The following is a 26,936-nucleotide window of genomic DNA, read 5'->3' as shown; positions in this document are numbered from 1 at the left end:
AAAAGTGGATGAATATAAATAAATTAAAAATGAATGCAGGGAAAACGAAATACATGATAGTTAGAAGTATAAGAAAAGAGCTAAGAGGTAATATTACATTGAAATGCTTGGATGGAACTGAGATAGAGCGTGTGGAAACGATGAAGTATCTAGGTATAATTATTGACGATAGACTTCGATTCAACGACCACTGTGATTATATGCTAAAGAAAATTGGGAAAAAAACGAGTTTTCTCAATAGAATAGGTAGTTCTATATCGGCTTACACCAGATGCACGGTATATAAGACAATTATAGCTCCTCATTTTGAGTATTGTGCGACGTTGTTGATTGATATGGGTGAAACGCAGTTAAGCAAATTGCAAAAAGCGCAAAACCGAGCTATGAGAGTCATACTGCAATGTAATAAATATACCAAGGTGGAACATATGCTGCAAACGCTGCAGTTTATGTCCATAAGACAGAGGCTATATTATAATGTGTGTACGTTTATCTTTAAGGTTGTGAATAACATGCTACCGGAACAATTAAAAGATCAATTAGAGCTAGTGGGGAGTAAAAATGATAGACAAACGCGACAAACCGGAGATATTATAATAAGATTTCGTAGAACAAGAAGTGCACAAAAAAGTATGTTCTACGAAGGAGTAAAAATGTACAACGCGTTGCCAGCCACAATGAAAAGATGTGATAAACTAGAAATGTTTAAGCGAATGTTAAAAGAGCATATATTAAGTATAATTTAAGTGTGTATCATGTATTTGCAAAATAGCTGAGAAAGCTAAATAAAGTCTAATCAATCAATCAATCTCTCTCTCTCTCTCTCTCTCTCTCTCTCTCTCTCATTCTCACATTTTAAATATGCTATTTTTATAGTAAAAATTTACAATATCTGATATATACGCAAAGTTTCATATTTACAAGTATCTAAAGTATATCTAAAAAGTATATCTAAAGTATATCTAAAAACAATAAAATTTTTTAAAATAAATTTTTGTTTTGGACGAAGGTCCGACGTGAAATTATTTGCCCGTGTTTCTTCAAAAGTTACAAAGCGAGAATATTGAACGTCTGCGGTATAATAATTTATGATACTGTATTCAAACTGTGATTGACTTTGCTTTATTTCATGTTACTTAATTAAATAATGAAAAGCAGAACTTGTATTTCTCATAAAGAAAACTACTAGGATTATTTCTTAAAATTCATGTACAGATGCTGTTGTAAACTTAGTGCAATTGCTTTTTCTAACTCTTCATTTCCCTGATTTCTCTGACATCTCTTTTTTAATAGCATGCAAAGCGACAAATAATTAGATATAATTTTAAAAAAATTAAAAGCTATGTCAGATAATAATATATTTTATTGCATTGAAACAAAACTAAATGAAATTACCAAATATTTTATTCAATCGCAGCTACGCAATATAAATCGTACTTCTGGAAAACGGTGGACAGAAGAAGATAAGGCTTTTGCTTTATCCATTTATAAACGAAATCCTCGAGTTTATAAATATCTATCCACCTACTTCCAATTACCATCATCGCGTACCTGGAAATACATATTCTCAAAAATTCCTTTTGATACTGGAGTAAATAAATTTCTTTTGGAACAATTAAAAGTAAAAAGTGATGAGATGCATGAATTAGACTGATATTGCACATTAGTATTTGATGAGATTTCATTAAGTCACGATTTTTACTACGAAGCACATAAACAGCAAATTTCAGATTTTGAAGATTTGAGTGAATTGCGTCGAACTTCTAAAGCAGCAAATCATGCTCTTGTTTTAATGATACGTAGTTTGAGAAAATCATGGAAACAAGTAATAGCTTATTACTTTACAGCCGATACAATCTCAAGTAGCAATCTTAAACATATCATAACAAATGTTATTTTGCAATTACAAGAGATTGAGCTGAAAATAAAAGCAACTATTTGCGATCAGGATTCAACTCAAAAGAAAGCTTTGTCTGAATTATGCGCAGAAAATAAATTCAACTTGTAACACTTTTATGGTTAGGTCTCAAACAATAGTAACCATTTATGATGTTCCACATTTATTAAAATGCGAAATGCCTTGCTCCGTTGTGAAATTAGATTTGCAGAAAATAAAAATAACTAAATTTCAATATATTAGAAATGCTTTTCATGTTGAACAAAATTTTGCCTTTAAACTTCTTTACAAATTAAATAAATATGATTTTAATTTTCAAGATTCTTTCGTTAAAATGAGGATAAAAACTGCAGTGCAGTTGAGTCATACTGTTGCTGCAGCTATTCATTCTTAATGTCTCTAATGTTAACGAATTGTTTCCAGTTGAATCAACACAAACAGTAGAATTTGCACAAATTATAAACGATCTCTTTGATTCCTTAAATGATTCAACAATAAATCCAGATGATACAGATGTTGTTTGTAAGATGATTCACCTCATTTTGAATTATACAGATTATTATCAGAAATGATTAAATGGAAATTATTTGATTTAACTACCGTTTTGTGAAAAGTTGGATGATAACAATTAGATCGGTCATGTATTTGTGGCATCAATTAAAAGTTCTTGGTTTCAAATTTTTAAATATGAGAAGGCTAAATCAAGATCCAATAGAAAATATATTTTGTCAAATTCGTCAACATGGAATTGCAAATTCCAATCCCACCTGTCATCAATTTATAGCAGCCTTAAAAACCGTAATACTAATTAAATAATCTCACTGCACCGATTTCTAAATATGCAAATTATGATGTAATGGTACGTCCCTGCGCGCTCGGTTTATTCTATAGTACGGACGCGGGAATGTGCGCTTGGAATATACTCGTCGGATGCCGGATTCGGGAGAGGCTTGCAGTCGCCAGGTTTTAACAACTTTATAATGATTTATATAAATGACGCCTTTCGTAGCGCGGTCGCTCGTTGTCGTCTTTCGCTGATCGCTTTGCGATGCTCGTAACGCGATTGGATTGATGATGTGATGGATGACGGCGGTCTGATCGTGGTCGTATCGGTAACGCGTTGCTAGACAACCGGGCCCGCGCGTGATTGAGTGTCGGACGCGTGGGTTGCTAGGCAACAGTCGACGCTGGCCGTGACACGTGTGGCGGATGTCGCGGGAAAGAGAGCACTCCGACTTTCGGGATGAGATGGAACGAAAATACTGAGAACGCTCGGTATTGTCGGGGAGAAAAATCCGAGAACACTCCGATTTTTCGAAAAGGAAAGAACAAGAATACGGAGAACGCTCGGTATTCTTGTGGAGCGAAAAATCCGAGAATACTCCGATTTTTCGAGAAGGAAAGAACAAGAATACGGAGAATGCTCGGTATTCTTTGAAAGAATCTTATCTCGCTGTTCTGGTCGGATCAGTGTTGTTCGGAACGGACAGGTCGGAGGAGCGGATAGGATTGTCTTTTACGTGAAATTTGTCGGGTATTTATACCCATTTCCACGCCACGTGTCAACGTTTAATTTGTTAACCGTTGTTAAGTAAAACAGCTGATCATGTCGTCGATGCGTGACAGCTCAGAGGCGCGCGTGTGTTGTTCGGTCGCGGTCGGGAGTGTTCGGGTGGCCTCGGGTGGTGTGGGCCGCATAGCGCGCGCTAGCAACGGAGCATCTTTCGGATGCTCCGTTACAGTGAAAACGATAGTTGTGAAAATTTAAACAATTTTCGAAAATTTTTAAATAAGACTTGTATAACATTGACGAAGACGAAGATGAATCATTAAATAATGATAATTGTACTCTTCAATGGATCGATTTCGAAAAATTGAACGCTGATGCCTCTCAAGCTCTTTCTTATATATCAGGTTATCTTATAAAAAGCTAATAAAATACATGTATATATGTATATATTGTGATATATGTATATATGTGTATCATTGTATTGTTGACGTGTTATTCTAAACACGTTATTTGCGATAAATAGCATCACATGCCTCGGTAGTTGAAAGGATAAGATACCTGCCTGGTAAGCAGGAGATCCATGTTCGATTCCTGGCTGAAGTGGTATTTTTTCGCAAAAACAATTACGAGTTTTCACGATTGTTCGTGGTCGGCCCCCGCCGTGACGCATACCCTCCCTTCTTATAATCTTATAAAAAGACTTCCTGCAATGATGAAAATTGTTCAAAATGTCAAATTGATTTATTTTGTATACAACAAGAACTACTGTCATGTATATAATGTTTTTAAGAAATTCAAAAAAAGATTCATTAACGTATCCAAGTAATTAGGTGATCACATTGATACAAAATGTACATAACAGATTATTTCAATTTTGTAATAAAAATACATAAGTCAAACTTAGAATCGATTTTCAAAAAGATATTTTTTAAGAATTACAGCAGTGAATTCATCATCGATGTGATCATATGATCGAAAATTGTTTATCATTTTTAATACATAAATATGTTAGAAATAAGAAAAAGCCAATACAGTTAACTTCAAGCTATTATGAGAAAACTAAGAGATTTAAATTAATGTAGTTTCTACATCATTATAACGCAATTTTATTTTTTGCTTGATATTATATTTATTTATAATTTTTAATTATAATTTTTTTTAATATATTTGACTTTTGAAGACTTAATTTAATGTTTTTCAGATTTTTATTATTGTTTTATTATAAATACAATTTTGTTTATTTTTATATATTTAGTCAATAAAAAATTAGCTCTATAGCTTTTTATTCTCATTGTCAGATTTTTATTATTATACAGATTATTCCTATTATTATATAGATTTATTTTATTATTATATAAGTAATTTTAATGTGATTGATATTATTTTTTTTTATATTTTGAAAAAAAAACGAGATCATGTTTAATATTATTTTCAATATATTAGGTGTACAAAAAAGTACTGAGCTTTAGATTTCATGCAACCGAAATAACAATTTAAATTTTATATATCTTTCCGCCCTTTTGCGGTTTTAAAGCGTTGACATTTGGCCTTCTAAAATGCCATACGGTTTGGCGTTTGATGCACATAATCTTAAAAATCAGTAGTGTTCACGATGACAATAACAAAAGAGCATATTCGATTTTCCATCCACTTCGCGTTTCATCTGAAGAAAAATGCTGCTGAAGCCACTGCAATGATTTGTGCTGCATATGGAGAGAACACTGTAAGTCATACTACATGTAAAAGATGGTAAAAAAAAAATTTCGCCAAGGAAATTTCAGTTTTGAAGATGAACCGCGTGCTGGACGCCCTCAAAAGATTGAAACGGACGAATTGCAAGCACTGCTGGATATAAACTCTGCGCAAACTGAAAAGGAGCTTGCAGAACAGCTTGGCGTTACGCAGCAAACCATTTCCGTACGTTTACATACGATGGGAAAGGTTCAGAAGGAAGGCAGATGGGTTCCGCATGAATTGTCCGAAGACAACAAAAATCATCGGCGTGACACTGCACTCACTTTGCTTTCAAAGTTTCGGAAAAAAAATTTTCTCCACAAAATCATTACAGGCGATGAAAAGTGGATTCTTTATGATAACCCTAAACGTAGAAAATCATGGGTTGACCCTGGTCAACCTTCGACATCGACGCCAAAACCCAATACCCACGCCAAGAAGATTTTGCTCTGAATCTGGTGGGATTGGAAAAGTGTGTTGTATTATGAGTTGTTACAACCGGGTGAAACAATCACAGCAGACCGCTACCAACAACAATTGATAAATTTGAGCAATGCATTAGAAGAAAAGAGGCCATTTACTGACCAAGGAAGTCGTAAAGTGATCTTGCTTCATGACAATGCTCGACCACATGTTGCGAAAGCGACTCAGGACCATATCTTTGCGTTAGGTTGGGAACTTCTCCCGCACGCGGCGTATAGCCCAGACATGGCCTTCCGATTACTACCTATTCCGGTCGCTGCATCATTTGGCTGATACACATTTCGTGAGATTTAAAGAGATACGAAAATGCATTGATGCATGACTTTATCGCTTTGAAGTCGGTGAGCTTCTATCGTCAAGAAATTCGCAAAGCTATCCGAAAGATGGCAAAAAGTCGTTGATGCAAACGGGGAATATTTCGCTGATTAATATTTTTTTTGTTTTTGAATAAAGGTTGAATTTTACAAAAGCTCAGAACTTTTTTGTACACCTAATAGATATTATATATTATTTATTTAAACTTATTGCTATTATTATTATTATTTTTTTTACTATTATTTTATTTACTATTATTATTAGTATTTATTATTAGTATTTAACTTAATGCTTTAATGCATTTGATGAAACACAAGCAATTATCCTTTTTATTGTTGCATATTAGACAAAGATGGACCAGCAATATCGTCTGCAGCATGTAGGTAAAAACTTTTCTTTTGCTTTACCGAAGAAGTAACATATAATTTATCTGCCGACATAAAAGATAAATGCTTTTCATCGAGCTTCATGTTTAAAGCTATTTTGTTTCTTGCTTTTAATGCTGACTTCAATACACAAATGGCATTTACAGTAGTCGACGATAATCTGTTTCGTTTTTTTTGTTTTAACATCTGTTAAGAGGGGAAATATTCTTTCCGGAGCTGCATTTGAATTTGGGAGTGCTCTAGTAGAATTCAAGAAGGCTCTTAAATTGGGATATTTGGTTTCATTATTTAAATATTATCTTTGTAAAATCTCCTTCCACATATTATCAAAATTTAAGATTGCAGCAATAAAAGAAAGATTATGAAATGATGTTTCCCTATCAGTACTCAATAAAGCTATATGTGGTAAAAGAATTTGTAATTTTGATAAAAATGTATCACTTACTGGTAATCTTTTGAAAATTTCTTCGGTTGCAGTTATATAAAATCGCAAACAGTTCTCTCGAATAGTTGCAATCATGTTTGCGTGTCCATCCTCTATCAATTGATAAAGATATTCTTCGCACTCCGATCCTAAAAAAATATCATTTAAAGATTTATGATTTTCTGTCTTACAAAATGTTATATTTGGCAAATGTTTCAAAATTTCTGGTTTTATAAAATTTGTACAAATTTCTTTTAAAAAATCAATTGATTTTGATTGTAACAGATGTATCCTCGTTTTCTCAGCATGGAAAAATGCATTAAATACATTAAAAAAATGTAATGTATATTTTAAGAATAGCAAATATGCTTTTGTATCTACATTCTGCACGACACGTAACAAATTTTCTGCAGATGTACCTTTCTCGTTCACGATCATTTCATTCAAAAAATGTTGTATCATATTCCAAGATTGAAAAAGTCTGTCGATACACGCGTAGTGAGAAAGCCATCGTGTATTACATAACTTTACAATTTTGTGAGTCTTTTCTTCAAAACATTCACTTAATTCGATGAAAATAGACCATCGCTTGGGACTACAGGTTATATAGCTTGTAATTCTTTTCAAGAATTCCTCACATGTTTGAGGTATCTTAGCAGACGCGGCATGCGAAGCTGAATGAAGCAGAATGGTATGGACATGATAATGTCAATACATTATTGCACATCTCTTTCAATTTTTTCTTGAAAGATAAATGTTTTCCGACCATAACGGACACATTGTCGCATGACAAGGCAACAATATTTGAAAAAGGTATTTGTAGTTTCCACATTTCATATTTAAATGCATTAAACAATTTTTCCGCGCTGCAATCTCTTGCATCGATATCAATTAATTTTACTAGTTGCAAATGAACTTCTAATGTTTCAATATGAACGTATCGAATGTCATTCATTTTTCATTAGAAATATCTGTTGATTTATCTATAAAAATAGAAAATTTTGTATTTTGAATATTTTCTATCACACGATCCATCTCAACTGGATATAAAATGTAATTATATTCATACATTTTTGTCGACTCATAGTCATGCTTTTCAAAACGTTAGGATCTTTGCTTACGTCTTTAAAAAAATCGAGTATTATTTTTGCATTTTTGTGAAATATTTTTTTCAGCGATTAAAGCAGCATATCGAATCTCCGCGAATTTTTTCCGCTCCTCAAAGGACGAAAACAGTTCGTTAATTTTTATGTTACAATCTTCATTCGATTTGCTTGTTATTTCATCAAACTTTTCGCAATTATTCTTATGTATTTTAGATTCGGCGTGACGGTAGATTTGCGATAAACCGCCAGCAATAGTTTTTTCGCAAATCGTACATGATGCAAATGAATTTACATCACTTGCACTTCGCGTAGTCATGGCTTAAATTGCTCGATCTCTAACCATTGCTACTTAAATACATTCGGATGCAATGGTTTTTGTTCAAAAGTTACGTTATCATTATCAGATGATGATATATCTTTGTCAATATTTTTTTTATGTTGCGCAGATTCTACAGATTCTGTCTTATAATATTCGATATTGGACCACACGAAAAATTTTTAGCGCATACGATACAATGAAAAAGACTATCATCAAAAGGTAATTTTCGTATCCAAAATTTAAATCGCTCAACATTAAGCCAAGCTTTTGAGAAGCTTTGTTTTATTTTTTTTTTTGCATCGCACGATTCCATATCAAAGTGGAAATAGCAAAACCAAAAATGTAAAACTTGCCGATTAAATAGAGGTAGCCAATAAACAGAGATAGCCAATTGCACTGATTAACTACATTGACTAACTACACTGAACTATTCTAAAGCTAAACTTATTACAATTATTGCAAACACTATTACTTTTATTGACAATTTATACTCACTACGTAGACGATTCTTTTTCTATTCCATCCGCTCTAAGCAACAGCGTAACTTGGAATAATATTATAATACGAGTTAAATAATCCGTCATGAGGTGGCTTACGAGAGTGACCACCTGATGGGGGAGAGGGGGGAAAGGAGAATGAATTACTTCATAATGAATACCATTGAATGTAAGATTGACTTGTCGCAAATATAAGAAATAAAAACAAATATATGTGAAAAGCCTGTTGCGTAAAATATATTTTTGAAATATTACTACCACATATAGCTTTATTGAGAAATGATAGAGAAACATCATTTCATGATCTTTCTTTTATTGCTGCAAGAATGGGTGGTTTTGATGAAAACGATTTAAAGAAAGAATGGTTTGTCTTAAATTCAGATTTTTCAGTAACAGAGAAACAAGATTTGTTAAAATTAAATTTTGATAACATGTGGAAGGAGATTTTACAAAGACAATATTTAAATAATGAAACCAAATATCCAAATTTAAGAGCCCTCTTAAATTCTACTAGAGCACTCCCAAATTCAAATGCAGCTTCGGAAAGAATATTTTCCCTTTTAACAGATGTTAAAACAAAAAAACGAAACAGATTATCGTCGACTACTGTAAATGCCATTTGTATATTGAAGTCAGCATTAAAAGCAAGAAACAAAATAGCTTTAAACATGAAGCTCGATGAAAAGCATTTATCTTTTATGTCGGCAGATAAATTATATACTTACTTCTTCGGTAAAGCAAAAGAAAAGTTTTCATCTACATGCTGCAGACGATATTGTCCATCTTCGTCTAATATGCAAGAATAAAAAGGATAATTGCTTATGTTTCATCAAATGCATTAAAGCATTAAGTTAAATAAATACTAATAATAATAGTAAATAATAATAATAGCAATAAGTTTAAATAAATAATATACAATATCTATAAAGAACATTGCATTTGTACAAGATTTTATCTTGTTTTAATGTGTACATATTATACTTGTTACAAAGATAAATGTGTAAAAAATATAATAAAAAATTGTACGAGCTTGTATTAGATACTCGAATCGTTTCTCCAACTAAAGTCTTTATTTTGCGTATTATTACAATTTGCTCAGTTCGCTTACTCAATCTCGACTCTCCGTCTTTTCGCACGCTTGTCTATTTATACAATATCAAATATTATCCTACCTAATAAACAAATGACACGTCGTGATCTCTCATTTGTTATCTCGCTCGCAAATATATCGATTTGTAATACATGTCGAGTTCACTCACAATTCGGAGCAACAGTTACAGATTAAATTTATTATTTAATCTGTAACTGTTTAGTCATCAACATCCCGCCTATCAATTAATCCTGATTAATTTTATTTTTCATCGATAGGCAATTTACAAACTTTAGTGACTGGACGCTTGATAACATTATTTTCGGTTTGAATAGTTAACACGCGAACCCTTTTATCAACTCCCGGGTGAAGTTCGATTATTCTTTTTAAGTTTCCACTGGAAGGGTGGCATATTGTCGCTTACAAGACTATGTCATTAACAGCTAGATTTTCTCTTTCGATCGTCCATTTGCATTTGCCCTGCAATGATGTTAAGTATTCGACACTCCATCGCTTCCAAAAATGTTGAGTTATACGCTGAGTCAATTGCCATCTGTCAAGTCTGTTAATAGGAACGTCTAATACATTGATATCTGGCAGACTAATAAGCGGTCCCCCTATTAAAAAATGTGCGGGCGTCAAAGCCTGTAAGTCATTAGGATCAGAGGACAATTGACACAGCGATCTTGAATTTAAGCAAGCTTCAATTTGAGCTAAAACAGTCATAAATTCCTCGAAAACGAGTCGCGTTTCGCCAACAAAACTCTTTTTAAATGATATTTACATGATTTTATTCCTGCTTCCCAAATACCACTCATGTGAGGCGCATGGAGGGGAATAAATTTCCATTCTATGCTTTGAGATGTACAATACTCCTCTATCGATTTGGAAAATGTTCTGATTGTCCGATATAATTCCTCAAGCTCTCTTTTTGCGCCGACGAAATTAGTGGCATTGTCGCTATAAATTTTTTGCGGATAACCTCCTCTGCTCACAAAGCGCAATGCAGCCAAGAACGCACTCGATGTCAACTCACTGACTGCTTTTAAGTGAACCGCTTTAGTCGAAAAACATATGAACAACGCAATATATGATTTGCGACTTCTTTGTTTTCGGCCCTTATTCGCAACTGTAACAATAGGGCCAGCATAATCAATTCCCACTATCGAAAATACTCGTTGACAAGCGGTAACCCTATCAGGTGGCAACGGTCCCATTATTTGATCTGACAACCTTGGCTTAATCCTGAAACACGTTACGCATCTCCTTGTTATTCTACGAGCAGTGTTGCGGCCGTTCAAAGGCCAAAATCTTTTCCGAATTGAAGAAAGCAAAGCTTGTGGGACCGGCATGTAGCATACGACAATGTTCTCGTTCAAATAACAATTCAACAAATCGACATCTTGCCGGCAGCAAAATCGGATGTTTTTTGTTATGATTAATAGCGGATCTCTGCAACCTGCCGTCCACCCTGAGAATCCCGTCGTTATCTAAAAATGGACTCATATGTGCAAGCGCGCTGCTTCTATTTACGCGATCGTTGTTTAAGTCATCCAACTCCCTTGCAAAAAACTGCTCTTGAACATGTTTAATTAATTTTAATTGCGACAGATGCAAATCCCTCACGGATAAGTTACCAAAATTGCGGTTCTCGAAATTGTCTCTAGAATTCGTAATGAATCGATAACACCAAGCAAGTACTCTTTCGATTTTAGTTAATGATGAGAATTTAGAAAACATTGTTTCGATTATCGATTCGGAATTAGCTCGAGCAACAAAAACTCGCATATTTCCCTTTTCTTCCGATTGTATGATGTCAAATTCCTGATCGGAAAGTTCGCCCTTGCCTTGATATGGATCTTTGAATTCCGAAAGCCACGATGAACCTGTCCACCACAATGAATTGTTATGAAAATTGTCAAAATTATTGCCTCGAGAGATTAAGTCCGCGGGATTTTCTGTACCTGCAACATGTCCCAAATGACTGCTAGGCAGGATAGATTGGATTTTGCTGACCCTATTACCGACAAATGTTTTCTGTCGACTCGGTTCACCCGCGATCCACGTAAGAACAATTGACGAATCGCTCCACGCATAGATTTTATGAATCCCAATAGTTAACGACTCACGAACAATCCGGATCAAATCAACCAACAAAACGGCTCCGCACAACTCCAACCGCGGGATGGTTAATTTTTTAACGGGCGCCACGCGTGAGCCAGCGTATAACAATCTCGACGCAACTCGATTTGCATCATCAATTGCTCGCACGTAAATACACGTACCATAAGCTCATTTTGATGCGTCACAAAATGCATGCAGATTGATATGCACCGGATCTCGAACGCCCACAACCTGTCTCGGTATTCGCGTTGTATGAATTTTTCTTAGATCTCGGACATACTCCAGCCACATCCGGCATAAATCTGCCGGTAAATCGTCATCCCAACAAAGACTCATTTGCCACATGAATTGCATTATCAATTTTGCTTTTATGATTATTGGACTCGCCAAGCCCAACGGATCGAATAACTTTGAAATAGCAGACAATACGCTTCGCTTTGACTTCGCATTATGCATGAATTGAGATTCGAATCGCAATTCATCGCTGTTCGGTTGCCATCGAATACTTAATGTTTTCGTTACATCTCGTTCATCAGTTATAGCCTGAAAGTCAGTCTCATCATCAATTTTATTCGTTTTAAGAAGTAATTCGTTATAATTTGATCGCCACTTATGTAATTTGAATTGTCCGAGCTTTAATAATTCTGTCAATTCTTTAATTAAAATATCCGCTTCATTAACATTATCTACCCCCGTTAAAATATCATCAACGTATAAATCTTGAAGCAAGACTCGTGATGCTTGAGGGTGACTTTCAGCCTCACTCGCCAATTGTCGAACGCTCTTTATTGCTAAAAATGGTGCACAAGATTGTCCATAAGTTACCGAGTTTAGTCGATATTCTTGAATTGGCTTATCTAGCAAAAAGCGCCATAAAATTCGCTGATAGTCCCTATCATTCTCATCGACGAGGATTTGTCGGTACATTTTCTGTATATCGGCTGTAATTACCACTGGATGCGCTCGAAAACGTAAAATAATATTAATTAGTGGATCTTGTAAAGTAGCATCCACCATTAACGTGTCATTTAAAGATAAACCTGAGTTAGTCTTAGACGAGGCATCGAAAACAACGCGAAGCTTCATGCTAATAGATGACTCGCGATAAACGCCATGATGAGGTAAATAAACAGTCTCGCTTGTCATAGCAGTAATTCTCGGAACGATGGTCATATGCCTTAGACTTATGTATTCTCGCATGAATTCCATATATAATTGCCGATACATGTTATTACTTCGAAATTTACGTTCTAAATAGAGTAATCGTCTTTCCGCAATCGATCGCGACTCGCCAAGCTTATGCTTATTGTCTCGGAAAGACAATCGTACAACAATTCTGCCCTCTGTGTCTCGCGTATGAGTGCCTTTAAATATTTCTTCGCATGTTCGTTCTTCACTCGATAAAATTGCATTATCGCGACTCGAACAATCCTCGATTTCCCAGAATTTAACTAAAAATTTATTTAAAGAGCTCTGCGTAACTAAACAATTGATTTGACTAATTCCTTCCCTTTTTATATATTGTGCTGGGATTCGACCTGAAATAATCCAACCGAATTTCGTATTCTGTAATGTAGGTAAATTATTTCCGCGCTCAACCCTTGCAGGTTCTAATAACTTTAAAAAGAATTCGCTGCCCAAAGGCATGTCAATCTGACTCGGACGGTGGTATTGCGGATCGGCTAAATTTAACGTGTCTGTTATTGAAAAAACATCACTATTAACTGCCACCGAAGGCAGTTCTCTAGTAATCTTCGGCACTACCAAACAAAATGCAGATAAGTGGTTATTCTTGATTGTGGTTAGATAATTGGTTATTCTTGATTTTATCGTTACTTGATCCGTGATTTATCGTACAAATCGAACTACCAATGCCCGAGACTGCCTTGTGAATGTCCTCTAATTTTAAATTTAATTTAGCACAGGCTGTTCTTGTTATAAAATTCGCTTCGCTCGCTATCAAGAAGAACACGAATAGGTTGATCGAACATGTTCGAGTCCTTTACGTATACTATTGCTGTTGACATTAAGATTTCGCCAAATCTCGCGCGACTCGTTGTGATGTACCGATAAATTAACATTTGCTTTTTTGTTTTTGCGACCTTCTCCGTTAACCGCTTCAATGTTTGAAGTAACCTTGTCTACTCGAGGCTCTTGTTCTGTATGGCACAATGTATTATGCCTCCTCGCGTATTGTCGACAGGAACTCGCTCTACAAGCGCTGACAAAATGATCGTTCCGTAACAATTAAAACAAAGCTTCAATCGCTTAACTTCATCAATTCTTTCTCGCACAGACAGATTTAAAAATCTTTCACACGAATATATTAAATGAGGACCGCCACATATAAAACAGCGCCCGACGACTGTTGACACGGCTAAACTTATAGTTTGATTATTTCTAGATGTCCTTGCCTCGCTTCTTCCTATAGATCTTGAGGCCTCATTTCTTCCAGCGACTCTCGAATTGTCAATTCTCCCTAACGACCTCGGTGTTTCATTGCCTCGTCTGGAGTTCGCTGCCACTCTTCTAGTTCGATTCCTCTCTGTGGAATGCGCTGCCCAGTCGATCAAGCATTTGCACACGTCGCTGTAAAAAATCAAATAATAAATCGACTGTAACATTTTGTCGACCTTCCTTCCTCTCTTTCCAGCGGCGCCGAGTAACTCTGTTCAGCTTCTCCTCCACCATATATAATATCAAAGAATCCGCCCATGTTTCACTGATGGATTTTACAATTCGAAGATGTTTCTGGAAATGATTAATTAATTCTTGAATATCAACGGCTGATTCTCGCTCGACCTTAGGTGCTTCAAATAAACATTGAAGATGTCTTCGCTTTAAAACTTTCTTATCTTCGTAACGGTTTCTTAAAAGATTCCAGGCCACTTCGTAGTTCTGTGCCGAAATCTCGATTGATTCGATGATTTTTGCCGCGCTTCCCGTCAATGCACCGATCAAATATTGCAGCTTTTGAATTGCCGATAAATCGTTGTTATGAATTAATGCGGTAAAGGTATCAGAAAACCGTGTCCAGTCCTCTATTTCTCCCGAAAAGATTGGCAAATTGATTACCGGCAGTTTGACTCTGGTATCAATTTGTGAACCATTTGAACTTAACGCTCTAATTACATCTGTCTGCTGCTCTATCACTTGTGCAAGTGATTCGCCACCGTTAATTGTACTTATAATCGGTTTAATTGCAGCAGCCCATCTCGACAATGTTGCACTCAATTCTACATATCGTTCTTCAAATACATCGTCTTCTCGTTGATCTTCAATTGGCAGCTCATTCTCCTCGATAACGCATACCAATTGCCGCTGTATTTCGTTAAATTCCTTGTACACTTGCTCTAATTTTTTTTAATATATTGTAACCGTTTCGATGCTCGGCGATGTCCTCTGGTTTGCCACGTTTTCCACAAACTTCCAAATATGTGTTTGTTTTGCCTTGATATATCCTCGTTAGCGGCGTAATTCTTGCGCGCTCATTTTCGCAGTTGCTTAATCGTTAATCGTAATTGTTAATTGCTTTATTCTCAATCCGGCTCGAAGGACCATGTACGGGCTTATATTAGATACTCGAATCATTTCTCCAACTAAAGTCTTTATTTTGCGTATTATTACAATTTGCTCAGTTCGCTTATTCAATCTCGACTCCCCATCTTTTCGCACGCTTGTCTATTTATACAATATCAATATTATCCTACCTAATAAGCAAATGACACGTCGTGGTCTCTCATTTGTTATCTCGCTCGCAAATATATCGATTTGTAATATATGTCGAGTTCGTTCACAATTCGGAGCAACAGTTACAGATTAAATTTATTATTTAGTCACCAACAAAAATAAAATTAAAAAATATAAAAAATACAAAAAAGTACAAAAAAATACAAAAATACAAAAAAATGTAATAAAATTTTTTATTTTTCTAACTTTTCTATCTTCTATTATATCTATTCTTTATTATTTTCTAATTACAGATATAACTCTTTCTAATAACAGATATAATTTCCATTTTTTTTTAATATAATGAACATTGTATGTCAATGTTATTAATATAATGTTTACAACTGTAAGCGCTAAAGCGAACGTAGCCTACATCGTAAAGCGCGATCGTCAGATCGATGGTCAGAAATCAGAATCGCCGAACGAGCAGGCTAGTTGTGAGAATAAAGAGCGAAAGAGTCAGGACTAGGTTTGCTAGCCTCGTCTATTACCCGACGGCGGCCGAACTTTCGAACTCTCACGGACATGTTTTCTCCTTGTGTGCGGCATCCCCACTCCCTGACTCTCTCGTGACTCTCGTCTTGAATCTAGCATCACTGATCCCGAATGCGAGGGATGAGTTGCTAGATTGTATGTAAGCCGTATACGCAGTGCGTCGCTAGGCAACTGGGCCCGCGTGTTGTCGAGCGTTTAGACGCATGGGTTGCTAAGCAACTGTTGATGTTTGCGGTGACACGTGTTTCTTGCGTATATCGCAGGAAAAAGTCCGAGAACGCTCCGACTTTCGAATATGCAAGAATACGGAAATATCGTGAGCGATATTTCATAGAAAGTCCGAGAACACTTCGACTTTCGGGAAAGAAACGAGAATATCGCGAGCGCCCGATATTTCGTAGGGTAATTTTTTTCTATTATTAAAATATTATAAACATTGTAGCGCACGAAACACTGGAAAGTAATTCTAAACACGGCGATAATCCGGAAATCTAACTAAAATAAATAGAAAACAGCGAAATATAAAATTTGTTAATAAATGGTTCCGTTTCGCAGAAAAAGCAGTTTTACAAGTATTGTAAGATTTTTTAATATAATTGATTTATATATATCCAATGAAATAAGGGCAAGATCAGAAAATCTTACAACAATTGCATAGCTGTTTTTTCAGCTGAACGCAACTAATGTCTATAAAAGTAATTTTTTCATTATAATGTAACGCCGTATATCTCATATAATGAAAACAATTGTAAAATATTATTGAATAATTATTAATATTGTATTATTAAAATTTATTATTAAATGTATTATGATTATCAGCGCCATAACAGACAACACAAAAGTACTACGTGGTTCAATTCGACGACGGAATCCAAATTATTCCTAAAAATTAGTTTGTTGATGAGACTCAAACAAAAACATATTGATCAAACTATACTAATTTCAAAACTTATGATAAGGCAGTCGAATCAATGCAAAATGTTGACATTATTAATTGGACAAGTCACAGTACGTGAAATTATAACAACTTCTGGTAAGTATAAAAATGTATTTCTCAATAATATTTATGGTATAATACATACAAATTAACATTTTTTGTTTTATTGAATGTCGATAAAAACAGCAACATAGTCCTATAATAAATCATTCGAAAATGTGGACGAGTTTCCACAACAATTTAAAAATTAAGCATTTTCGAAAAAATGTTATAAACGTTGTTCAATATTGAACGATGCATGAAGTAATAATATCGATTTGATCTTGCATAAATTATTAAGTTCTATAAAAGTCAATACGATTTCTTTAAATGACGTTCTATCTTTTATTATAAGTTTTTGTTATTGATCAAGCATAGCAACTTTTATTTTTTTTTTATATAAATATAGTAGCTTTTGTTTTGTCTTCATTTGAATGTTTTTTAATCGAGTGATATTTAAAAGTTCCATTATTTTCGATGATTTTTAACATTAGGAGTATTGTAACATTGACAAAAATATTTTAATGACAGAACTAATGGAACTTTGAAAAACTCTGCGATTTGTTTAATATATACATTTAAGTTTCAAAAAGTTTATTTTATCTTAATAACTCTAAGAGCTACCAACAATATACCATCTGGAATATTTTTTCGAAAATACTTTCGACAAATACTAGTTTTAAAGACATTTTTCTTTTCCACACTTTTAAATAATCTAGTATAATAAATCCGATATTTTTTTAATTGTAGACATCTTATGTATTATGACATCTCAAATATATTATTACTGCGAATCAAAATGAAGAACGAGTTGTATGTACAATCTGTAAAAATAATCAAGCAGACGAGAAACGTGAAGAGGAAGAAAATCTATTTGTCTCTATGTTTCCTGTAAAAAACGATGAGGAATTACAAACATTAGAGAGGTTGTTAGTGGACAAACAAAGTTATACAAAATTGATAAGATATTTATCTTCTTGTAAGCAATTAATTTTAATCCTATTGATTTTAATGATGGTTTTAGACAAGTATATTTAATAATGTTACAATTTTGCACAGGTAAAACTATTACAGAAATTAGACGGGCACAATATAAAACATGTTGTACATAATATCTTAAAAAATGCTTCGTATTGAAATTAGCGCAAACATATAGTTGGCTTGGAATTGGAAAAAGAATTAAAAAAAAGTTTTCTGAACTACGTTTTTGCACAGTCGTAATAGGTAAGAGTTCTAAATACATACTTTAAATACATTTTCTACGAAATATTATAATTAGTTTATATATGCTAATTGATAATAAATTTAATGTAATTTTTTTCATTTTGACGCTAAACAAAACTTTTGTGAATAATTTTTATATGTTTAATCCGAATTAATTATCTATTTTTCTTTATCATCATTTTTTCACATATTTTAACGTTTAAAACCTATGACTAAAAACGATATAAATTACTTGTAATCTTGTAGAAATATCATTAAACTTACTCATTACTCTTACTCACTACATTACATTACTCTTACAAGTACTTTTTAAAATTGATTTTGCATACTAATCGAAATTCGTTCCAAACTCTTTTCGGTATTCATCATATTGTTCCAGTTGAATTGCATTTTAATTTGTTAAAAAAATATTTTTAATCCTTTGATTAATAAGAATCAATCATTCGATAAAAATTTTATGAAAATGAAAAATCTGTAGTTTTTCGGATTGTTAATTTCGAATGTAAGGCTATAGTTTTGAAATTTTTAAACCCGAAATGAAGGAATCATAGTACAGTTTTATATATTTAATTTATCAGTATGTCAATATTGGCTGCAATTTTAATATTTGAAATTCTCAGATTCGAAAGTAGCAACTTGGAAAATCACAGCTCATTCATTTTTATGAAATTTTCTTGGGGCACAAAAACGTTAAAGAATTAAATATAAAAAGATCTCCATCTGTGGTTTCAATTCACAGAATGAATTTTAAACATGAATTTGATTGGGTTAATATTAAGATTTTAGACAAAGAATCGTCATGTAACAAAAGGATTGTTTCCGAAATGATTCACATTAAAAAACAGCCTCAGGGGATTAATAAACAAAGTGACACGATGAATTTGTTAGCCGATAGCTACTTTCCCATCCTCAACTTATCTCCAGCAACCTATCTCCAAGCATACTCCCTCCTTTCCACAGAATTCCCCCTCCTTAACTGAACATTTCGATCTTTCTTAGCGACGATATTTTTGTTCGACACATTCGTGAGTTTCTTTTTGAGATTAATTAATCGTAACGCTGATCCGTTTTTACAATTGACTGCGAGGACTGTCTCCAAGATATCTGCATGGTTTATCTCACAACATCAAGACTCATTTAAGACTAATTCCATCTTCTACAATTTACCTTCTTAAATATGTTAAGTGGGATTGTGGTCAATACATTTTCTTCACACCTAGGAGAAGCGCATCTCTCACTTAATGACATTTCCACGCTCATTGGCATTATACATTGGGGATTGTCCACGTCGTTTAAACATGGAATGTGCATCGAGAATTAAAAAAGAGCGAGATTGGTGGCAATTAGAGGTGAGGCGATTACACGTATCTCGGATATAACAATACGCAAAATGAGGACATCTGCGGATATGACAAAATTGGGCACTACATTTGCGTGCACGCGCAAGCCAGTTGGTGCTTAACACGATCAGGCGTTGCCTCTTAGTTTTAAATTCTTAATCGTTTGTACTTGACATTCTCTTCACATCTATTATTTCATTAATTGTCTTTATGTCTTATTCATCGCGTTGTATTACCGCACTGAAGAAGACCTAATATCAGATCAAAACGACGTTTGTGTTTTTAATTTTAATTTTTTTAATTTTAATTTTAATTTTAATTTTTGTTTTCATTAGTCATATACTGAATTTTTGTTTTATTATTGACGAATCTATTCTTGTGTTTGTTACTTTTAATTATATTTCTTTATCCATGTATCTGATTTTATCGCCGACGAATTATATACGTTTTACATATATATCTTTTCCGCTTTTATGCTCCTGACTGCTCAGTATTTTAATTTTAAGTAGTGTCTAATCATTACGAAAAAATTTGATTTTTTTCATTTACGTTTTTGCAATTATTCTTTAATGTATGATCACTTTTGTTAGAAACACATTATTAATATATTTTATTCTTTATTCCTATGACATCTCATGCAAAAAGATGACTCAAGATGACTCTCAAGTTTATTTCATATATATTATGCATAAGAATTTTTTAATTAAATAAATTAATAAGTTTCATTTTATATATTGACTTTTATGATTTTATATCCAATCCATACATTTTAGTTAAAAATAAAATTATATATAAAAAATAACATTGCGATATATAATTAAGATTTATTATAATTTTTTATTCCTTCAGCTTAATTTATTCAAAAAAGCAATGTAAAATATGACAATTATACAAAAAAATTCACTTTTATTTAAGAAAAATAAGAGTCTATTTGGAAATATAAAGAAAAAGCTTTAAATATTAAAAAGATACATAAGAATAAACTCGAATAGTGGATATAATCTAAGTAATAGTTAACAAAAAATATTTTGATATAAAAAAACAAGTTTTCTAAAAAATTGAATAGACTGACATAATAATTTGTAAATGAGCAAAATAATGGTTAATTAAATTATTTCTATTAATTATTTCTAGTAACATTATTTATATTAATATTATTATTATTATATTATATTAATATTATTTTTTTGTTGTGCAACAATATCAAAATCATGATTAACTATATTAATCGCATTTTTTTCTCTTCTATTAATTGGTGGCTCATTCTCGTTTTCATCGCAAGCAATGTTATGTAAAACGGCAGTAGCCACTATTGCAGCCATTGTTGTATCCAATTTCAGTCTGAAACCAAGAGCTAAGGCAGGAAAACGTTTTTTCCAAATACCATAGCACAACATTCCTCGTTCGAATTTATGATTTATTGAATAAGTTTTTAGCTTCATTATTAACAAATTTAATAAGGACGTTATTAAATATCTTTTAATGGGGGTATCCACTATCTCCAACTAATAAACTATTATTAAATTCTCCCATTTCAAAACGTTGGCAAATTCTTAAATTTCTGAATATATTTGAATCATGGAAACCAGGCCAATGACATCTCAATGATATCTTGAATTTTTCTATTTGCATCAGCAATTGTCTGTACGTTAAACGAAAAAAAGCCTTTTCTGTATAGTTCAGCATTGTCGCCTCTTGGTGATTGAATTCTAACATGACTGTAATCTATAGCTCCTATACATCGAGGAAAACGAGCTATACTAAAGAATTTTTGTTTTCTTTCCATTATCTCTTCTGGTGTTTCAGGCATTCTAATATATTGCGGTTGGAGATTCGCTAAAGCTATGCTAACATTTTGAACTGTTTTTGAAGTAGTAAATTTTGAAACTCCAGTAAAATCTCCAATTACGCTTAGAAATGAAATCCTGTATTGTCTAACATAAAAAGTCGATTTTAATATCCTCGGAAATAGTTGACTTTAAGTCGACTTATTGTAAGACAGGTAAAGTCGACAAAAATCATTACAGAAACAATCGGTTAAATATCGACTTTATATGTCGACTTTATATGTCGACTTCAAATCGACTAAAAAAAGTCGACAAATAGTCATTTGTGCTGTATGGGTATGTTCTTAATTATTCATGACGACGAAAGTTATATTAAAATAGCAAATGTTCATTCGTTTTGATATGATTACTTTGTGAAACACCGGAGAACATATAGATATTATATAAAAATATTAGATATTAGATATTAGATATTAAATAATTGTAAACAGTGTAAGCGTTGTATTAGTGTAACCATTATAATAGATGCGGAAACATTTTTGTAATTTGACAATGAGACAACAAAATCGTCGCCTGCAGGCATACGAGAATCAACAGGAGCAAGTACCAATGGCATGTTCTCCGAAGACTACTCCAGTTAGTGTCCGTATCAATGTAGAGTTGATCTCCAATTTTCATCAGTCCATTGCTACTGCTGCTATAATTCAAATGATAGAGATGATCATGAATTCGATGTTTCAATGTTTTACGATCAAGAAAATTCTGCAAACGAACGCAATGGAAATTTTTTCGAAAATGCATGCGAAAATAAAAAGCTTTTGATTTGGTTACGTTCGTGGAACTTGAAACACAACATTTCACACAATGCTGGAAGATATTTATTAGATTTGGAAAAATAAATGGAGACCGACTGGATTTGAACTCGGGATCTCTCGTTTACTAATCTGACACTTAGTCTACACGACCACGACGGCTCCTCTCTGTTAGCTGTTTATATTTCGAATCTCTTTCATGACCGCTTACGGTCGTCTAATTCTTACAATGCTATGTCCGAACTCTTGAGTCATTGCGCACATATGATCATACCGATCTACCGAAGAATGCAAGAATGGCTGTTAGAAACACCCAGATTTAATCTTCTCGAAATTTCAACCTGCGGAGATAGTAATTTTCAATACGGTTTGAAAAACGCTCTAATTGACGCTCTGATTGACACGTACTAATTATGAATTTGAAAATAATGTGATTGTATCGGTCTGAATATTGATGGACCACTAAATAAGCAGCAAAAGTCAAATTTGACTGATATTGGGAAAGATCTACGGAAATAAAGCATTCACGCCCTTTGTTATTAGTGCTTACGGATACTCGAAATCTAAATCTGTAACAGATTTTCTGGTTTTTTTTTTGCAAAGAATACCAAATGACTATGAACTTCGACGCACAGGAATTGCTTTCCGTGAAAAAATCTATGCAGTGAAAATTAGATGTATAATTTGCGATAGCCCTGCTAAATTGTTTACGGGTACTAAAAAACACAATGGTTTTTTCGGGTATGGAAAATGTATACAAGAAGGCGGAAGCGTCCCAGATGCGCACATTTTCAATCGAACACACCACTCAGCTGATGCCTAGAAATTTTCTAGTGAGCCATCTATCAAAAATTTTTTTATTTAATCAGCCAATTGGCAATGTGTCCGATTGAACCTCACTCAAGAAGGCACAATCATCACATGCTTTTTTTAGAATTGGATTCACCTCCTTGGACTGATAAGAATTTTAAAAATAGATTGCAAGAAAATCACCATACTGAAACATCTCCATTGGAATCCATACTGCCTATAGTATCACGTTTCCTTCTAGATTATATGCATTTAGTGTGTCTAGGAATCACAAAGAAACTATTACAGTTATGGACAAGTGGATTTCATACGTCAAAACTAAGCGGATAAAAAATAATTAAGTTGTCTGATAAAATACCCAGATAGCAAAATGTTTCAAATTTGCTATCATATAGCCGAAAGTCGTTGCAACAACTAATTTAAACAAACTCGGGACAAGGTGAGACAGCATTATGTTTGTCGCATTGAACTCAATGGAATGATAATTTTAATAATGACAAATCGATGACATTATGATAGCATCAATCTACTATTTATAACTTAACGACAACTCGTGTTGTCAATTTGTCATCCGAAATTATTAACATGTTGATAGCAAATTGGTGATAACTTGAAAGCAACTCGTCATCATCGATATGCTATCTACACTTAACAACATGTTAACAATATGACGGCAACATATGCCAAATAACGAATGCTGCATATGCTGATAATGTGCCAACTAAATGTTCTGTGCCAGTTTCTCTGATAAAAATAATGGACAGAATCGGACAGAAACAGACAAGATTTCTATCGGTTTCTATTAGCTGTCTATACAGATAAAGATAAGCTTACAGTTTAGCCGATAGAAATCATATCCATTTCTGTCCGATTCTGTCCATAATTTTTATCAGAGTTATGCATTGTAAATATTTCGAAACAACATCGACAATGTTCAAGAAATAATAGAGAATATATAAACTTATTTTTGAAACAACAACGTGTGTTCAGAAATATCGCATTTTTTAACAAAAAGGCAATAAAATTATATCAGAAGAAATTTTTAAATAGATTTCAAGACAACAAACTGTTTCAAAAACGCTTCTAATATAACTATATTACTATTTAATCAAAATTGTATTAATTAATCAGAGAATGTTGTTAATTTTTATTTCTATTTTATTTTCTTATTTTATTTTACTATATTATGTGTAACATGATTAATATAAAGTTGCAATGTACATACATCAATTGCTTAAGATAATATATGTATATTTGTAAGTGTAATTAGAAATAAATATTTACAACTTGTATATAAATCTCGAAAACTACATGTCTTTTTGCTGAAAAATTGCTGAAAACATGTGACAATATCAATACTTTGATTATCAATACTTTGTTAGCATTGAACTACAATTAACAATTTTCATATTTGAAGACATATATGTGACAACGGATGGAAATCATTATATATGTTTTGTTGCCGTCATGTTTTCATCATGATGTTCAAGATAAAACGATTAATCATTTGGTGATCAGTTGGTGACATGTTGTTGATATATTGCTGACAACATAACATACTACTGATCGTTTGCTCTTAAAATTTCGTCAACTGCATCCATAAGCATTGTTGTATTCGTTACGTGTCCTATTTTGATGTCAGCAAATATATGGCAAATATATAGCAACACATGCAATGCATTAGTTCGCATATGCTCTATATATATATATATGTATATATATATACTTGGCTATCTGGGTAATTGCTATTTCAAAATGGATACCGAAGGAATTTCCTCGAAAACTATGATCATTAGACAACTTGCTTCGAAAGCAATTGAATTGCGGTTGTTTCTCATATATGTAGGACTAATTGGTCTTGTTGAAGTCTAAATTTATCGCGCTTATATCGGATACGCATTTGCATATAAGCGGGACAGTGGCTAGACAAATGGGTAGCGCCATCTATGTTCTTAAAAAAAAAACAAAACATCTAGAGAGTATATATAGAAGCGCGTGCTTTCTCTTTTCCGGCATACTACCCTAGTGTACAGAAGTGTGCAATAAAGTATTTCTATAAACGAATATCGTCACTCTCCAAACTCTCTTAATATCTTCTCATTTTACATATTCCACAACAGGTTATGGGCCCAGTCACCCTAATCGCGAAAATTGTTTAAAAAAGAGAGTTTGTTGTGAGAGCCATGTCACGAAAATTTTTGTGTGTGTAACAAACCGAGTGAAAAATGTCGGACGAGATGTCTGCAAGATACATCACGAAATTCGACGGTACAAACTTCCAAGCCTGGAAATTCCAGATGAACTCGATATTCATCGCATGTGATTGTGCCTTTGTTACATCTTCGTCAAGTCTCGATCAACGGAGCGGGAAGAAAAATCAAAACGGCTGCCACCTATCGAAGAAATAAAGAAATAAATCTCTTGAATCGAGATGTACGTGATGTCTGGTTCACCGACAGCGGGACTTCCCAGCATATGACCAACCGACGGGACTGGTTTAGTGAATTTCGCGTGTGTAGTGGCGAAATTGTTTTCGGCGATGATGGTATATGCAAAACGCAAGGTGTAACATCGGTACAATAATAATAAACAAGTTCGTAAACGGCGTATGGAGCGAATCGTATCGAGAACGTATTATACGTTCCTAAAATCCAGAAAAACCTTTTTTCGGCATGTGTGCATCTAAAGGTTTTCAAATATGTTTTAAAGAGAAAAGTGTCTCGATTGCACGCGATAGCAAAGTGTTTGCTCTTGGTACAATTCAACAGAACAGAATTTATCGAATGTTCTTCGAAGTGAAGTCTGCTCGGGCCAAAGAAGAAGCTAACATATCCATGATAAATCTAAGAGTGTGGCATGAACTCCTTGGACATGTGAACAAGCGTACGTTGCGTGAAATGATCGAAAAATGTGTCGTTCAGGGAGTAAAATTAACGGATGTCAACGATTTCTTTTGTGAAGCCTGTCAAATCGGTAAATCACATCGATTTTCGTTCAATACAAAAATGTCAAAGTTACACAACTCGTTGAATTTATACACACCGATATGTGTGAACCATTCTTAACCTTAATCGCTAAAAGGAAACAGATTTTTTTGTAACTTTCAAGGATGACATGTCAAATTTCCACCATGTCTATTTTTTGAAACACAAGTCAGACGTGTTAGAATGTTTCAGAGAAGAAGATGTTTCAAAGAATACGAGAGGATGATAAAAAACAAGTTTGGACATCTCATGCTACGGTCGGACAATGGTCGGGAATATTGTAATAATGACATGAAGCAATATTTGGCATCTCGAGGAATTCGTATGAAGAACACCGCGCCGTACACTCCCGAACAGAACGGGAGATCAGAACGTGACAATAGAACAATAGTGGAAAGCGCAAGAACAATAATTCACGCAAAAAATATCCCATTGTCGTTGTGAACAGAAACAGTCAACGCGGCAATATACGTGCTAAATAGAACGACGTCTAGCAGAAACTCAAATGCAATGCCGTACGAAATCTGGATTGGAAAGAAGCCAAGCTTGTCTCACCTTAGTATCTTCTGTTCCAAAGCCTACTTACATATCAATAAGTAGTTCAGATAGAAATTTGATCCAAGAGCAAAGAAGATACTGTTAGTAGAGTACCAAGGAGATTCCGCAAATTACCGGCTCTATGATCCAAAGACAAGGAGTGTTTCAGTATCAAGAGACATCGTTTTTAATGAAAAAGCTCAAGGAGAAGAATTGTCGACAGAAGAGACTCCTGTGGACAAAATAACTTTCCTTCAAGAAGAATACGAAGAAGCTCTTGTCAATAAACCTTGGGCACCGATATGAACATGGAATGAATAATTTGAGTACCTATGATATACGACAATCTTTATAGGA

General features: G+C 33.7%; 2 protein-coding genes and 1 pseudogene across 4 annotated transcripts in view; 2 read left to right on the top strand and 1 right to left on the bottom strand.

Annotated features, from left to right (window-relative positions):
• nbs (nibrin) overlaps positions 1-20,445 on the top strand; it is a 48,409-nt gene extending 27,964 nt beyond the window's left edge. Inside the window, exons 8-11 of one of the 3 annotated variants that reach the window (XM_089081285.1) lie at positions 16,929-17,142; positions 17,836-18,064; positions 18,145-18,309; positions 19,530-20,445. In XM_089081285.1, coding sequence (XP_088937411.1) covers positions 16,929-17,142; positions 17,836-17,888 — 267 coding nt within the window. In that variant the 3' untranslated portion in view covers positions 17,889-18,064; positions 18,145-18,309; positions 19,530-20,445. The remainder of the gene's footprint in view (positions 1-16,928; positions 17,143-17,835; positions 18,065-18,144; positions 18,310-19,529) is intronic. The other 2 variants (XM_089081281.1, XM_089081280.1) reach the window with 2 other exon arrangements.
• Positions 634-26,936, bottom strand: part of LOC112552911 (uncharacterized) — a 295,572-nt gene continuing 269,269 nt past the window's right edge. The window contains exons 7-8 of the mRNA XM_089081302.1: positions 6,771-6,898; positions 634-4,111 (exon numbers count right to left, since the gene is read on the bottom strand). Coding sequence (XP_088937428.1) covers positions 4,097-4,111; positions 6,771-6,898 — 143 coding nt within the window. The 3' untranslated portion in view covers positions 634-4,096. The remainder of the gene's footprint in view (positions 4,112-6,770; positions 6,899-26,936) is intronic.
• Positions 21,463-24,940, top strand: LOC148935674 (uncharacterized; annotated as a pseudogene).

This window comes from Pogonomyrmex barbatus, unplaced genomic scaffold, assembly GCF_055798465.1.
Source record: "Pogonomyrmex barbatus isolate J1 unplaced genomic scaffold, ASM5579846v1 scaffold4, whole genome shotgun sequence".
In the NCBI taxonomy this organism is placed as follows: Eukaryota; Metazoa; Arthropoda; class Insecta; order Hymenoptera; family Formicidae; genus Pogonomyrmex; species Pogonomyrmex barbatus.
Note: the sequence above shows the minus strand (reverse complement) of the source record. Positions and strands in the feature narration are given on the sequence as shown.